General features: G+C 42.7%; 2 protein-coding genes across 2 annotated transcripts; both read left to right on the top strand.

The window, feature by feature from the left end:
- The first annotated feature begins 448 nt into the window (after positions 1 to 448).
- six7 (SIX homeobox 7) lies at positions 449 to 2,751 on the top strand. The gene is made up of 3 exons (XM_008286372.1): positions 449 to 856; positions 2,054 to 2,217; positions 2,541 to 2,751. The coding sequence occupies exons 1-3, from the start codon at positions 449 to 451 to the stop codon at positions 2,749 to 2,751; spliced, it is 783 nt and encodes a 260-aa protein (XP_008284594.1).
- Positions 2,752 to 4,450: 1,699 nt separating this feature from the next.
- On the top strand, positions 4,451 to 10,922 carry LOC103360576 (actin-related protein 2-A-like). The gene is made up of 9 exons (XM_008286371.1): positions 4,451 to 4,610; positions 5,582 to 5,692; positions 6,578 to 6,736; positions 7,336 to 7,465; positions 8,005 to 8,141; positions 8,301 to 8,450; positions 8,671 to 8,816; positions 8,915 to 9,047; positions 9,851 to 10,922. The coding sequence occupies exons 1-9, from the start codon at positions 4,563 to 4,565 to the stop codon at positions 10,019 to 10,021; spliced, it is 1,185 nt and encodes a 394-aa protein (XP_008284593.1). The 5' UTR covers positions 4,451 to 4,562; the 3' UTR covers positions 10,022 to 10,922.
- Positions 10,923 to 15,663: the final 4,741 nt, after the last annotated feature.

Genomic DNA, 15,663 nt, shown 5'->3' with positions numbered 1-15,663 from the left:
GCAGTCATCCTGGCAGTCAATGTATCCTCAGGCTAAGCCAAACAAGCTGATCAGCCAGGCACCTCTGTACACACTACCCCCCACTAAGAGGCTAATGGTCGGGATGTATAATCCTTCTCAAAACAACCACAGAGATGCTAATTGTATCTCGCTATAAATACAGGTTGACTCCTTGTCCTCTTTCTTCATTTGTCTGTGGGCTACTCCTCTAAACCTGGAACCGCCACCGCCTTTGCACTTCTCTGAAACATTTGCCCAAACCGGCTACCAGGAAAGACTCGGTTGCATAAGAGAGGCGGCACATAGAAGCTGCAAGTGTCAATAAACTTGAAGCATCTCTGAAAAAGGCAGCGGACGCGCGGAACTTTACGCACGGATACACCACTTCATGCGGCTTGTGAGCGTCTCCCAACTTCTCAGCTGAGCTACCGCGAAGCAACAAGGCGAGATGTTCCCACTGCCGATGTTCACGCCGGACCAGGTGGCTCGGGTGTGCGAGAACTTGGAGGAGACCGGGGATATCGAGCGCCTGGGTCGGTTCCTCTGGTCCCTTCCCGCCGCCGTTCCCGGCTCCGCGGGGGAGGCGCTCAACCGACACGAGTCCGTAATGCGAGCGAGAGCGCTGGTCGCCTTCCACGGGGGAAACTTTGAGGCTCTTTACCAGATCCTCCAGAGCCACAGGTTTACGCGCGAGTCGCACGCCAAACTCCAGGACCTGTGGCTGGACGCGCACTACCGGGAGGCGGAGAGACTCCGAGGGCGGCCGCTGGGCCCAGTGGAGAAGTACCGGATCCGCAAGAAGTTCCCACTGCCCCGCACCATCTGGGACGGCGAGCAGAAGACACACTGCTTTAAGGTGAATACTCTACAATAATCTAACTTTTAGGGTTAGAATTTGACCCACATGGCTGCTGGTGACAGTGATGGTGACACTGTCTGGTTCATTCCACGTGTTATCAGTGTTTGGGCAAAACATCTCAAATCTGGCTCTGATGGAAACGTGGCATCACATTATAACATGCATTCTACACTGGACACAGGCGCCCTCTTGTCAAGGTGCTTTTTAACCTGACTGCTGTCCCCAGCAGCCTGCTCTTTGAGCTCTTAAGATGATAATGGTCAGAGCCACGGTTATCCTTCTGCCGTCTGCCATCAGGTCTATTAAAGACCTTAGTCACAGTGTCCTGCTGCAAGATCACAGGAGTCACACAAGGGCAAGCTTTACTGACAAGGACCTCTGTTTTAAATTCTGTTAAACAAAATGAGACAGTGATGGTATGACTCAAGGATGCCAAAACTTGTACTTTTATAGCTGCTTTATGTCTCACATTTGTCTCATATATGAAACTGAAGCTTGCATTTGTATTTTTACTAACAAATGCCCACCTGTTTGTCAGATATGCTCTTGTCTGTGTTAAAATTGTGACTTCAACTTCATTTATTGTCCTATATTTAGTGCAGTCAATTCATTCCCTGCACAAGAACCTGTTTTCAATGCATAACGTGCACAGATGTACTGTATGATCCAGTTACAGCGACACATCTTCTGTTAGAAAGTGCCTTGTTTTACAAAACTATGTCTAGTCACAAATTATTAATGCAGTGCCCTGATGTGCAGAGCACCTTGGCCATCGTCATGGAGAAAAAAATACATAAAACATTTAGTTGTCATAAGATTTTAAGTGGATATTCTGGAGGCAATCAGATTGTATTTTGCTGCCTAACAACTTGAGTAGCACCACTTATTTGTATATGTGATCCCCCTCTTGTGGCGGGGTCAAGCATTGTTCATAAGATAATCTTTACTTCCAAACCTGGAGAGGCCTCCAACCAGCAGCCCATTAAGCCCCTTAACATGATCCAATTTAGTGGATATACATTGTTATGTATACTTGTAATGTAGATTGTGTTCATCTATTTATAAATCCAGTCTAATACGATTATACTGAGCATAATCAGCATTTAACCAGATTATATCAGTTGACATATGAGACACTTGGACTGAACATCACCTAAATCTTCATATTACCTGTAATTCTAACTCTTCATCCAGGAAAGAACTCGCAGTTTGCTGAGAGAGTGGTATCTCCAAGATCCCTACCCCAACCCGTCCAGGAAACGCCACTTGGCCCAGGCCACAGGACTCACGCCCACACAAGTCGGTAACTGGTTCAAGAACCGCCGGCAAAGAGACCGCGCTGCTTCAGCAAAGAACCGGTATGTCAAAGACTGCACTGTTGTGTACTGTTGATGAAGAGAGAGAGACAAAGAAGTATCCCGTTTGCTCAAGTTAGAGTTACAAACATTGTCTTAGAAGTGGATTTTCTCAAAAAAAAAAAAGTAAAAACTCAACTGGTCTGCTGTTTAATGGTCAACTAATAAAACGAAGCAGCCGTGAGAGGATAATGTTAATATGCGTCATGCTTTGCTGTATTTAAAAAGACAAAACTGAAGGAAGTTTTCCCCTTGAGCTTGGAAAACTAAAGAGATCCGTATGAGGAGGCTTCACTCTTATCTCTCTCCGTTCTCCCTCCACCCAGACTGCAGCAGGACTCTTCCCTCCTGCCCTCTGAAAGCTCACCTGACGGCTCACTTCAGGAGCGCCACCATCACCCCCACCTGCTGCCTAACTCCCCTCGCAACCTGGGCAGCCCGGAGGCCAGCGACTGCAGCACGGAGACGGAGCGCAGAGGAACGGGAGCGTCCACCCCAGAGATCTCCGTCAGTAGCGACAGCGAGTTCGAGTCTTGAGATCAGAGACTCCTTTGGCGGGCAGACGCTTGGTTTTCCTGCAGCGTCTGCTCGTCGCACTCAGACATGTTTTAAAGACACTTGAACTGTGAGCGTGGCTGAGATGTTCTCAGTGGGAGGAGGGCAAGGACGAGGCCACCCGTGGCTGTGAGTGGACAATGTAAAGGAAAGATATGCACTTAAAGAAGCACCGTGGCACATGACCTTGACTGTTGTATGTATTAGTTTTGTGCTGACTGTGACTCAGCGCTGTAGAGGAGTAAACATCCACAGGTACTTCTAGATCAACAACTGTATTTTCAACTCTCAGGAAAAAAAACGTCTTTATAGAAATAATGCCAATGGTGTTTAGATAATGTGAATATTAAACATTTAAGTTTTTATACTGGTTTCAGTAAATGTTTTGGTATAGGTCCTTTTTTAAAATAGTTTGTATGGAAGCTTCATACATCTGTCTGGGAACCGTGAGGACACATTGATCAATGCCTTGAGTAGGCTGCTATTGTATATGGATATGTTAACATGCACATTATCATTTGATTGGACCTGGGAAAGTGCTCTCCAATTGCTTTAATTGGCTTATCCATACAGTACATACAGTACAATCAAATCAATTGACATTAAATATACAGAATCATTCAGTTTATTTGATCATGTCAATGCAAAGTCTTGTTTCATCCAGTGTTCATGCTATTAATGTTGGATAATTACGTACAGTTTTATTCTTATGCACAGTAAACGTATGCCTACCGGTGGTGGTTTGCTCGTTTACTAGCGCCAACATCTATGAGGGCGCTAGTGACACATTCTTGCAAACAAACCACGTAAATTCCACCCTCCACCGTGTTACTCAGTGTCATCAGATGCTAATGTGCATGTCAACATAGCGACAAACCAAATTAACACGTTTCACTGCCTTAAAACGGAACTAAGGGCATCACTCTCTTACAATGCAATGCGATGTAATAAGCTTAGACTGTATTAAATTAACAATGCACACATGCTGCTTAAAACACCGACTGTTTTGTTTTTAGCTGTTCATTTCTCTCGTGGTTACTGATTGAAGTCTGCTGAGCTGCTGTGAATGCTCCTGAGCTGCTCTGATGATGAATTCCTGCAGGAGCTGACACAGAACAGCTGAATCAGAAAGAATGTCATCGGTCTTAACTCAATGTGCCTCTTACATTTGAGAACAGTGAGACCTAGTCAGGTGTGATTATGTCCTCGTGTCACTGACACACTCAAAGGCCTACTGTTTGCTGTCTTTCTTACAACCATCATTTCTCATGACACATTTCTGCATTTCGATGAAAATGTGTATTTTGTAAATGCTTTATGTAAATAAATGAACCTATTTTTATCCAGACTTGTACTGACTCTGTGTATTTAAAGGTTCCAAACAGTAGGGGCACAGTGTAGTGTGCTGGGTTGCATTCAATAGCCGAATAAAATGCTTTCTTTTAACGCCGTCTTCTCTTAAATCAAGGGAGAAAACCCACTATTGCCTTGATGGAAACTGTTGGAGAGCAGAACTGATTTGTCCACTGAAACCAAAACATCTGTATAAATGTTGCATCCTTATTTCTAACTTGCATGACTCATGAAAAAGTGCAGAACAGCTCTCGCTCCTCCCAGACTACAGGAAAAAGGGCGTCCTCAGTTTTAGTGATCCCACCCACATTGAAAAGAGTAGCAAGAAGGTTCCTGCTTACCTGTCAGTTGCAGTCACTGCTAAATTCACATGTAGTCATCTTGAACTGGTTTTCTATAAGTCGGGCTGGGAGTATTGTGAGCTGTTTGAGTGTTCAAGCATGGACACCGAGGGGAGGAAGGTGGTGGTGTGTGACAATGGCACAGGGGTAAGTCACATAGTCCACAATGTCAGTAGTGTTCCACGCAGGAGCTTATTAATGCTGTTATCTATAGAAACCGATCAACAGCAGTAGTTATTGTATTTTATTCTTATTTCCACTCAAATTCAAAATGCTGTCTTCTGTTCATGTAAACTGCATATTCTTTACAAAGATTTTGCTCCAAACCTACACCAGGTGTGTTACATCGCTGACAGATCTTTTATTTTCAGCTTAAACGCTCTATAACTGACATGTTGACATTTGGATCATTTCGTGGCAAAAACATCTGAAGTAGTGCAGGGTGTGAGACTATGTGCATTATGCAGGCTGATTCCACATCTGTCTGGACTTGTCACTCCTGCCTTTAGTTTGCACACACCGCCATAAAAGGCTGTGATGCTTTGAACTGAGCACGCATTGGATGAAAAACAGGAAGAGAGATTTGAGGTGCTTAAATCTCAGGAGTGGCTGGTTAATATTGTACTGCAGCATTTAAATATTGATTTCTGTGAAAGGTATGCAGCGAAAAGGCATACCTACAGTCAGCAACTGGCCTGGTTTTTGCCTCTGTTTGGAATGCAGTGCATCCCTCCAGGCTAAGGAATGTGTCTATGGCCACAAAGACATGTTGAGACAGTATAGGAGGAGGTGTAGTCATGACAGACAGAGAAGCACAGTCTGTGGTGAAGTGCATGACATTCAAAGTCTGTAATACCATATCTCGGTATTACATTCAGCTAAAAGTGTGATGAAATTGCAATTGCACTGTCTGATAAATAAGAGACAATCTGGTAAATGCATCATAGTAATGCACTCTAGGTCAGTTTACAGGGTTCAGATTAAGCCTAGATTAAAATGAATGGACCTGATTTATGATTGGAACTACACACATTTTCAGTTTCATGTGAAAACAAGAACTTTGCTCACACAAACACAACAGAAATCTTCACGTGTTTCATTTTCACATCCCTGACCAGTTTGTCAAGTGTGGCTTTGCTGGATCCAACTTCCCTGATCACATCTTCCCTGCCATGGTGGGTCGACCGATCATCCGATCAACCGCCAAAGTGGGCAACATTGAGATAAAGGTGAGATTAACATCAGATAAAAATGTCTTTCACCGAACCTGTCAGTTGAAGTCAGTCTTGCAGAAATAAACAGATTAAAAAACAACAACAACAAAAAGCAGCATTAAAATAGAGCCACCAACTTTCATACAACCTCTCCTAACAAAATGCAAACGTAACTGAATTCAGTTCAAAGCAAGGGACATAGTTATCTGCACGATCTGGAACGTACTATAAGATCTGCTCAGTGAACTAAACACCTGCTCCTTCCGCCTCTTGTCGCCTCGTAAGTATTAAAGTGTCTTAGAACTTCACACCTGTTGGCTTCCTAAGACACAGTTAAGTTATACAGTCATGTAACCTGAGATTATGCCGATCATTCAGAGCTTTTAGCCTCCTAATCCCTGTAGGATTGCACAAAGGCTGATTGTGGTGCAGGAAAGGAAAATACACTGACACAAAGACTAGATAACATCCAGTAGGTTAGGTAAGAGAGACTGATGAATATTATTTTGTGGCAGATTGAACTTTTTGCAGAGTTTTAATTGCCTCTTAATGTACAGTGCACAAGTCTGAGTGGCTGCTTGTGTGAAGGGAACAAACCTTGATGCATTCAAGAGACATCACACAATATGATGCTTTTTTAATGAAAAATATGTTGATATATTCTAAACTATATATCAAATTGGTTCATGTGTTGCTTTTTTTTTGACTAATCCAAACAAAAAAGACAAAAACCAAACTGTTCCAGTGGTAAACCATACAGTACATGACCCCATAACATAAGAGAAAAAACAAACATTTCCAGTCCTGAACTCTGTTTGAAGATAAATTCATACGTCCTCATATAAAGCAAACAAAGTCTGACTCCACAAAGGCTAAAAACCTCCCGATCTCTCCCTCCAGGACCTGATGGTGGGGGACGAGGCCAGCGAGTGTCGCTCCATGCTGGAGGTGTCCTACCCCATGGAGAACGGCATGGTGCGCTGCTGGGACGACATGCTCCACCTGTGGGACCACACCTTCGGCCCCGACCGCCTCAACATCACACCGTCAGAATGCAAAGTATGAAACAGATGTGTGTGTCTGAGGGAGTTCCTATAGAAAATATCCAAATTAATATCCAAAGGTTGCATGAAACACACAAGTACAACCTTAGAATGGAAGCTCGGCAACATTAAGGAGTTTATGAATTCCTAACGGCCAAATCTTATTCCTGAAAAAAACATGCGCATCCAAAAATCTTGCAGGAGTCATACGTAGATGAACCTGCAGAGACACATTTAAGTTGTGAGAAGGAAAACAGCACTGATGAATAAACAGAATCATTCATAATAAACACAACAAGATCTGTAAAACATAACTTTTATTATTAAAGTTTCATTACATCCACCTGGACCCTGTCAGAAAATTAGATCCTGCAGGATTCCAGAAGCAACTGCAATGAAGAAAAATCAATGCAACATCACTGCATACACACATTGCAAAAGTTAGACAATATATGCAAGAGTCTGTTTTAAACAATATGAAAGATGTTTTCTTTTTTTTTTTTGCTGTAATCTGAAAGAATTGCAAGCACAAACATTTCCTGCCTGAAATAAGTATCGCACAAACAAAGAATATAGAATATTACTGAGCTGTATGTGTTGATTTGTCTTCCTGAGATCCTGCTGACCGAGCCGCCCATGAACCCCAACAAGAACCGCGAGAAGATTGCAGAGGTCATGTTTGAGAAGTACCAGTTCCACGGCATCTATGTGGCCATTCAGGCTGTGCTCACGCTGTACGCGCAGGGTAAGGACAGGGACAAGCTGCTGATTTTACATTCAGATTCATATGTAGTGGACTAAATCCTTTGTATTCTGGGGTATAGAGTCACTCAGTTAAGTGACTCTAATAGAATGTTTATGAGATGCTGTATTGTCGTACTATATCTAAACGTTATATCTTACTGCCTTTATACCGTATAAATGTTGTAGATTGTGCTAGATCAAGTAGAGGGATGCACAATATGCCTTCATATTTATTTATTGTTAAAGCTATGTAAAGATTCATAAGCTTTATAAGTGTAGTCTAAGATTAAATTTGTCATTTTGTTCCATATCAATACTAAATATTTTAGAAAAATCTTATCTGTAAATACTTGCCGTGAATGAAAAGCATAAAAGCAAAAAATATGTTTGTCTAACAAACCTAACTTACGTAATGAGAACAGATAATGTTGACTAAACATAACTTTATGTGCAACTGATGCACTTTTTGATGTTAAGTCAACACATTTTTTTTTCTTCTTCAGTGAACAGTGAAAGTGTTAATCAATGTTTTACCTGCAGGTTTGCTTACCGGTGTGGTCGTCGACTCGGGAGACGGCGTCACCCACATCTGTCCAGTGTACGAGGGCTTCTCTTTGCCTCATCTCACACGAAGGCTGGACATCGCAGGACGGGACATCACGAGATACCTCATTAAGGTGAGCTGAGAAAAGCTCAGTGTTTGGGTTGTAGGGCCTGAATAACTGGACAAAATGTGAAAATACAAGAACGATTTCACTACATCTGTAAAAATGAACATTAAAAAAACTGTTCTTTAAATTCTTGATTCGACAAGACACTTTTTATCTTCCTGTTAGCTCCTGCTCCTTCGCGGTTACGCCTTCAACCACACTGCTGACTTTGAGACTGTGCGGATGCTGAAGGAGAAGCTCTGCTACGTGGGATACAACATTGAACAAGAGCAGCGTCTCGCCATAGAAACCACCTACCTGGTGGAGTCGTACACGGTGCGATGAGGAGCAGCATCCTAGTTTCATTTTACTCCACTTAAAAAACAGGAAAATCCTTTACATAGACTGCATAGTAATTGTTTAATCATCCTGCAGCCTCTCACATCCATCTGGTGACATTAAGTAGAGTACTCCTCTCCAGATTAGGAACCACAGGCCTCATGTGTTCACAATGCAAAAAGCTCCATTTAAAACTTGGTTCCTCTCCCTGGTGCAGCTCCCTGATGGCCGGCAGGTGAACGTTGGCGGAGAGCGATTCGGGGCCCCTGAAGCTCTTTTCCAGCCTCACCTCATCAACATAGAGGGAGCCGGAGTGGCCGAGCTGCTGTTTAACACCATCCAGGCCGCAGACATCGACCTCAGGTCTGAGCTCCTCCCTGCCCTCTGGGAAAAAGCTGCACAACACCAAGCATCTTATTTTATCTGACAGAAGACCTCTGCTGTTTGTTTTTCTTGTGCAGAGCCGACTTCTACAAGCACATCGTTCTGTCAGGAGGGTCCACCATGTACCCCGGCCTTCCATCCAGACTAGAACGAGAGATCAAGCAGCTCTACCTGGAGAGGGTGCTCGATGGAGACGCTCAGAAACTATCCGTAAGAACTTCTAAAGGAGTCTTCATTTATCGAACAACAGCACAAAGCAGTCTGTGTTTTGTATGAGAGCAGCACCAGGGTGTTAAATAAGGTGTTACACAAGGGTTCTGTAATACCTTTTGCATAAATGTCAAACACTGTTAATGTCATCAGTTAATGTCACATAATACTCACTCCATTAATTTAATAATTGTTACATGACATTTATTAAACAGGTCTTTTTGTAACAACTTAATTTGACAGCCTGAGCTTAAGGTCCGCTTATGGGCTTGTTTTGGAGCTTTTCGCCGTCTCCTATGATCCTCTTTAGCAGATGGAGGTTCCTCAGTTGGTTGAATAAACAGATGCTCAGACACCTGCAGCACCTAAAAGCATGACGGCTGACAAAATAGTCTCAGACCTCGAGTTCAGTGTTTTGAAGCTTTTGGGTGGAAAAAGAGGCAGGGACTTAATAGACCTGCACATCCTGGAGGAAGCATTGGGGTGAAGTTACATCTAAACCACTTCAAGGCAGATAAATGGGGTTTGATGCACAGAGATGAGTTTTTAGGGGTTTAATCAACGACTAAGTGGACCTGAAGCTGTAGTTGTTCTGTTACTGTTGTTTCCAAATGCAAACTGTCTCAACATCTCCAAGGTCCCAAATGTTAAACCCAAAGCTAAAACATAACATTTTGTTCTAGTAATTTATGTTAACTCAAATATTTGCTTGCAGTGACGCAGCAACATGAACAAGAAAATGCGTTCATGTAGAAATGTGTTTTAAAGACCTCCCCTCATTTTTTCATTCTTCGCCTCTGCAGAAGTTTAAGATCCGAATTGAGGACCCTCCCAGACGTAAACACATGGTGTTCCTGGGCGGCGCGGTGCTGGCCAACATCATGAAAGACAAGGACTCCTTCTGGCTGAGCAGAGAGGAGTATCTGGAGAAAGGCCTGGGAGTGCTGCAGAAGCTGGGAGGTGGAGTCAGATAAAATACGCTGAAATAAAACATGATCAAATAAATACAGACGAAAAACTCAAAGATCTGATTTTTTTTTTTTCTTCAACTTTACTATCAACTCCTCACCTCTTAGTCTCGCATTCTGGATAAAAACGTCAATTTATCGACTCTTTTCCGTCTCTGTCAGTGCTAAAATGTTTTTTATATATAGTTTTGTCAAATAAAAATACTACACAGATTGTTACATATCCTCAAATGTGAGATTTCTTTTTCAGTTTTTAATCAATTGTATTGTACCAAAGTAAACATTTTTGGATATTCTAACATTTTCTTTGAATAAAAAGTAGTTGATTGATAAGAATTTTTTTTTGATCGATTTGATGATTAACCTAAAAAAAAATCTGCCAAATTCATATTAAAAGCAATTTTTTGGCCCTAAAATCTCAATCTATTCACCTGTTTGTGACGTTCAACAAATAGATGATGTAAAAGGTGATTTATTTTGCAATATTTCTGATTTGGTGAGAAGACCTCAGATTCACATTGAAACTTTTAAAATATATATTTAAATTGAGTCTTGATTCAGGTTTCGGCAATGCTGATAAGGCTTTAGGATGGAAAAAAAAGACAATATTTGGGTGAAATTTTACTTTCAATAACTTCTGGAGTGACTCTACCTCCACATTCTACCAATTTAAAGAGTGCCCTGAACTTTTCTTGTGTAAAAATATACTGGAACTAACAAAAAGAAAATGTGAAATATTGCCCATTAGGGTAGATGTCATTCCTCTCATCCTACTGTAAAAGTGAATTTTATTACAACATACTGTTATTTCTTGTTTTTAGAGAATATCTGTCAGTCACATATAATTATTTTTAAAATAAGTGCCATTTTTTAAACATGCTTTTGAATAAAGATTAACATACATGCAGATGCTGTGCTGTCATTAATGTGTTAATTCCTAAAATTTTCCAATATCAAATGCGTAGAATTACCAAGATAAGAAACCAAACGCTCCTGCAGAATAAACAACAAATCTGAAAGTGACTAAAATGACGCCGTTGGCATTTGCTGCCATCAAGTGGTTGATTTAAGACACTCACAATCCCACTGTGGTACAAAAGTGGATGTAACAACACAGATATTGCATTTTTTATTGCGATACTGAGTTACCTGACAAAAATACAGTAATGTGTTTTTACACTGAAAAGAAATAGTGAGCTCTCACAATGAACACATGCTTCACGCACACACACACCACATTCGCAGAACCTTCACGTTAAATGAAAAAGCATGCAATAATGTCCAAAACACGTCATAGTTCCCAAAGTGAACCTCCTCGGCCGATTGAAAACTCCAGATATGTCGAAAATCCATACTTAGGTTTGATATCTACCCAACAAATTGAACAATTAAAAGTTAGTTTTTAAATACACAATATGATAATCGATAATGACACTGAGTTTGAACAGTCAGTTGATAGTGATGACTTGCAGCAGGAGGCACCAGAAGCTGGTGACGTGTACATTTACATTCTACCAGTCACTGTGAGGTGCTGGTTTACTGGTCAGACTGTCCTCTCAGTCCGCTCAGAACACAAAGTTATCTTACAGTTCGGCCAAGAGAAACAGTAGAACTCAAAAGCGGTGAGTTGAAACGTGAAATGAATGCAGTTCTGAAAGGATTAAAACTCTGACACGGAAAAAAGATTTGAATACATTCGCAAGTCATTAAGTAAATCTGTTGCAGGTTGTCTCGGTGTGTCGATGTGAAGTGCTTTTTCTTTTTCTTCCTCACATGGTTTTAAAAACAGAGAGCTGATGCTTTTCTATCACTTCCCTCCTACTCGCCCATTACTCCACCTGCCAGCGCCATTAAATAGCAAAGCAAGGAGGAGAGGCTTTTTTTTTCTCAAAAAAGTAAAAATAAATTGTCTCTGTGGGTGATTCTAAAAATAAACAGCTGATTTAAAGCTTCCCTCAAGCTTGAAAAACCTGATTTCCTTCAAAGTAAACACCTGTTGTCTATCAAAATGGCCTCTTAGTCGGTTTCTTTATGTCACTTTGGTATTGAGGTTTGGTCTTGGCTAGAACACGTCTCACCTTTTTGACAAACTGTATTCCAGGGGGCACAGAAAGGCTCGTGTCCCCTCCTTTAACAGCATAGTTCCATCCAAAGATCTGCAGACTTTTACACACACAAGTGAAGTAATAAAACATCCAAGTGTCTTTTAGATTTTGCCCAGAACTATACTGTGAAAGGGTTACATCAGCACGGTGGACAATTTGCCTTCTCGTGTGCGTTCAGGAAGTGATTTTGTTTCCAGGCAACAGTAGTCTCACAGAATTTGTCTTTGGATTTGAGCCTCCTCACGTTTGAGTGATGTAATCCCTTCATGGTATAACTCTGGGTTCATGTTTCAAATAACAAATTCCATTTATTACACATTTTCCATGTCACAAATAGTACACTCCTTTACACTAGCAGCCACACTGAGTGGTACATAGTACAACTTTTGGCAACAGTCCCTATGTTGGTCCTGCTCTGCTCTGCATGTTGGTCCGTTTAGGGAAGAGTTTACCGATCAAGGTCTGCTCCTGGTCTGGAGAAGGGCTGTAGTTTTTCACAACAAGTCCTGACCCACGACGAGACACAACACACCGCCGGAGAGAAAGAGACAGAACAAGAGAGAGAAAGAGAGAGAAAGCGAGAGCGACCATCCATCTCCTCCTCCTCCTCCTCCTCCTCCTCCCTCCTTCCTCCCTGCCTCCCACTCACTCCTCACACACCGACTCGCTCAGGTCCACGGCGCCACCTCTGGTGAGCCGCCGCATCTTGCTGAAGTCGTGGTCGGTCCTCAGGTAGGAGAGCGAGGGGCCTCCCTCGCTGTGGCTGGCCAGGTCCTGGGGCTGGGCCTGAGGCGGCAGGGCCCTCATCTCGCCGCCGCTGCGCCAGTACAGGGTGTATTGCTGCGGGTCGGACACTCCGAAGGTGGAGGCACACAGCTGTGCCAGGGCCTGGCTCGTCTCCCCGGCTCTCCACTGCAACGTCCGCACAGCGCTCCGCTCCCCGTCCTGGAACAGTATCCGAACGCACCTCTGCAAGGAGGGAGGGAGGGAGGTGGGAGGGGAGGAGATAGAGAGAGAAAAAAGAGTGAATATATACTGTATTCATGCAAAACAGAGGTCAAGAGGCTTATGGAGTGAGGGCAAAAGAGGGGGAGGAGAGAGAGATGGAGCCAGAGGAGGAGTGAAAACTGTGCGAGCACACAGGCTGATAATCCGCTACAATAAATGAGCCAAATTGATGTTTATAAAAGAAATTGCCTCTAAAACAAAGCTTCTTCTTCCCACACACAGGCAGCGGATCCAAGAGTTTTATATGAAAATCATCTTCCTGATATTGCTCTTTTCTCTGTTGCATGTTACAGCTTCATTGACAAAGTCCCAGCTTTAATCCATTACAGCAAGTCTGCGTCCAAACTCATCAAATCTCCTCCATTGGGCTCAGTCTACTGTGGTGCTGCTGCTGCTGCTGAAGTTTTCTCTCTCGTGCACTTTAGTCCAAACAGAAACTTTTTGACATTTCCAGAAGAGCAAAAAGCGATCAAACACAAATCTAACGAGTCGGTATCAACAATTGCCACTTTTCAAACACTTAAGCCATTATATAATGTCAGATTCAGCCACCTACAGACGCCCTCACAGCTCTCTGTAAAGCACACACACACAATGAAAACATACTGGACTAAATCCTTTTACCAAACATCCAACCTTGAGGAACCAGAGAGAATCCTCTTCTTTGCCACACACAAACACAAACACACACACACACACACACCAGCAGTCCTACCTGCACACACAACTACCTCCCCCAAAGCACACACACAGATGCACAAGTGGCCACAAAGGCTCTTTAAAAAAAAAGAAGTAAAACACACACACACACACACACACACACACACACACAGTAGCAATTACAATCAACAGGTCTCCCATCATCAAAACTTACAGAGTCACTGAGCTCCTCGCTGTCCGTGTGCATATTGTGTTTGCCTGCTTCGATGGGTAGATGCAGCTCAATAAATTTCATGTTATCTGACCGCCCACTTCTTCATAGCACTTGGCTCACTGATCCCCGCCTGTGTCAGTGGAAAATCTGGCTGCCGGGTGAGTTAGATCGGCTATTTGAAGCCAGGAGAGGCACCACGTGACGAGACAGAAACGTTGTGGATGACAATGCCTTTTTTCCATGGCATCTGGTGGACCGTTGTACCAATCTGGGGCCAGGAGGGTGATAATAGGAGAGTGTGGATAAAAAGTGTGTGTGTGTTCATCCAGGCGTAAGCTGGTGGCCCCAGATCAGCGGATTACCTCTAAAAATGTCTAAAAACTAATCCCCTCAAATGAATTTGAAACGTGTTTGCACGCAAAGAAGGGAAATCCAGGTGTGTTGTCTCACTTTAGGTGTTTGACCCGCTGGAACATCTACACTTTTTTTCTTGACCTCGAGAGCATTCAAACGCGATCCTCAACTTCCCGAACAGCAGCAGCAGCAGCAGCAGCTGTGGCAGCAGCATCTGAGATCAATTCTGAATCAGATATGGGCCATTGTTGCTCATTCTATCCAACCTGCCGGAGTCACAGATGTAGGACAAAGTGATGCTGCTCAGCGCGCATCGCCATCAGTATAATTAATGTACTGTAATGTAATGTCTGACCTCTTTGGATGGATTATCGCCTTGTTTATGTGTCTTTTGCACAATTTGAAAGACATAACACAGGTTTTGTGACAGTTTGATTCGTAGAAAGAGCTTGTGGTTGATTCCTAGCGGCTTAGTGATTCGCAACTTCTTGAAGTCCCGGATAAGCTGGAGCTTAAACCCACAATATCATGGCAGATCATTTCAGGTACATTGTCAGCTGTAGACTTTTAAAAGCCTTGTGAGCCGTGTAAACACTTTGGATCACACATTCCCCTGTGCTACAGATGCAATACAGGTATACACGTGGAAATGTCAACTGCAAAAATCCTGTTTCACACAGCTGAGACCTTTCTTACAGTCATAAACTAAGCCAAGCTGACCAGATGCTGACTGTAACTTCATATTTAGTGTACAAATAGCAAGAAGCTTCTGGGATTCTAACCTGCTGGAAGTCTTTCTGTGTGGAGTTTGTGTGTTATCCCTGCTCCTGTGTGGGTTTTCTTCCTACAGTCTAAAAAACATGCATGGTGGGCTAACTGGTGATTCTAAGCTGTTCATCAGTGTGAATGTGATGGTTGTCTGCCTCGCTGTTAGATTCCTCTTCCCCCTGAGAAAGGCTCCATCCCCCTGTAACCCTCNTGAGTGGCTGCTTGTGTGAAGGGAACAAACCTTGATGCATTCAAGAGACATCACACAACATGATGCTTTTTTTAAATGAAAAATATGTTGATATATTCTAAACTATATATCAAATTGGTTCTTGTGTTGCTTTGTTTGACGAATTAATCCAAACAAAAAAGACAAAAACCAAACTGTTCCAGTGGTAAACCATACAGTACATGACCCCATAACATAAGAGAAAAAACAAACATTTCCAGTCCTGAACTCTGTTTGAAGATAAATTCATGTGTCCTTATATAAAGCAAACAAAGTCTGACTCCACAAAGGCTAAAAACCTCCCGATCTC

This window comes from Stegastes partitus, unplaced genomic scaffold, assembly GCF_000690725.1.
Source record: "Stegastes partitus isolate 25-593 unplaced genomic scaffold, Stegastes_partitus-1.0.2 Scaffold453, whole genome shotgun sequence".
Taxonomy (NCBI): domain Eukaryota; kingdom Metazoa; phylum Chordata; class Actinopteri; family Pomacentridae; genus Stegastes; species Stegastes partitus.
Note: the sequence above shows the minus strand (reverse complement) of the source record. Positions and strands in the feature narration are given on the sequence as shown.

What these genes read in the sequence shown, in the direction of transcription:
- six7 (XM_008286372.1), top strand. Translation starts at nt 449, where the DNA reads ATGTTCCCACTGCCGATGTTCACGCCGGACCAGGTGGCTCGGGTGTGC. An exon ending in AGAAGACACACTGCTTTAAG is followed by an intron (nt 857 to 2,053) that starts GTGAATACTCTA and finishes CTCTTCATCCAG; the next exon opens with GAAAGAACTCGCAGTTTGCT. An exon ending in GCTGCTTCAGCAAAGAACCG is followed by an intron (nt 2,218 to 2,540) that starts GTATGTCAAAGA and finishes CCCTCCACCCAG; the next exon opens with ACTGCAGCAGGACTCTTCCC.
- LOC103360576 (XM_008286371.1), top strand. Translation starts at nt 4,563, where the DNA reads ATGGACACCGAGGGGAGGAAGGTGGTGGTGTGTGACAATGGCACAGGG. An exon ending in TGGGCAACATTGAGATAAAG is followed by an intron (nt 5,693 to 6,577) that starts GTGAGATTAACA and finishes CTCTCCCTCCAG; the next exon opens with GACCTGATGGTGGGGGACGA. An exon ending in ACCTGGTGGAGTCGTACACG is followed by an intron (nt 8,451 to 8,670) that starts GTGCGATGAGGA and finishes TCCCTGGTGCAG; the next exon opens with CTCCCTGATGGCCGGCAGGT.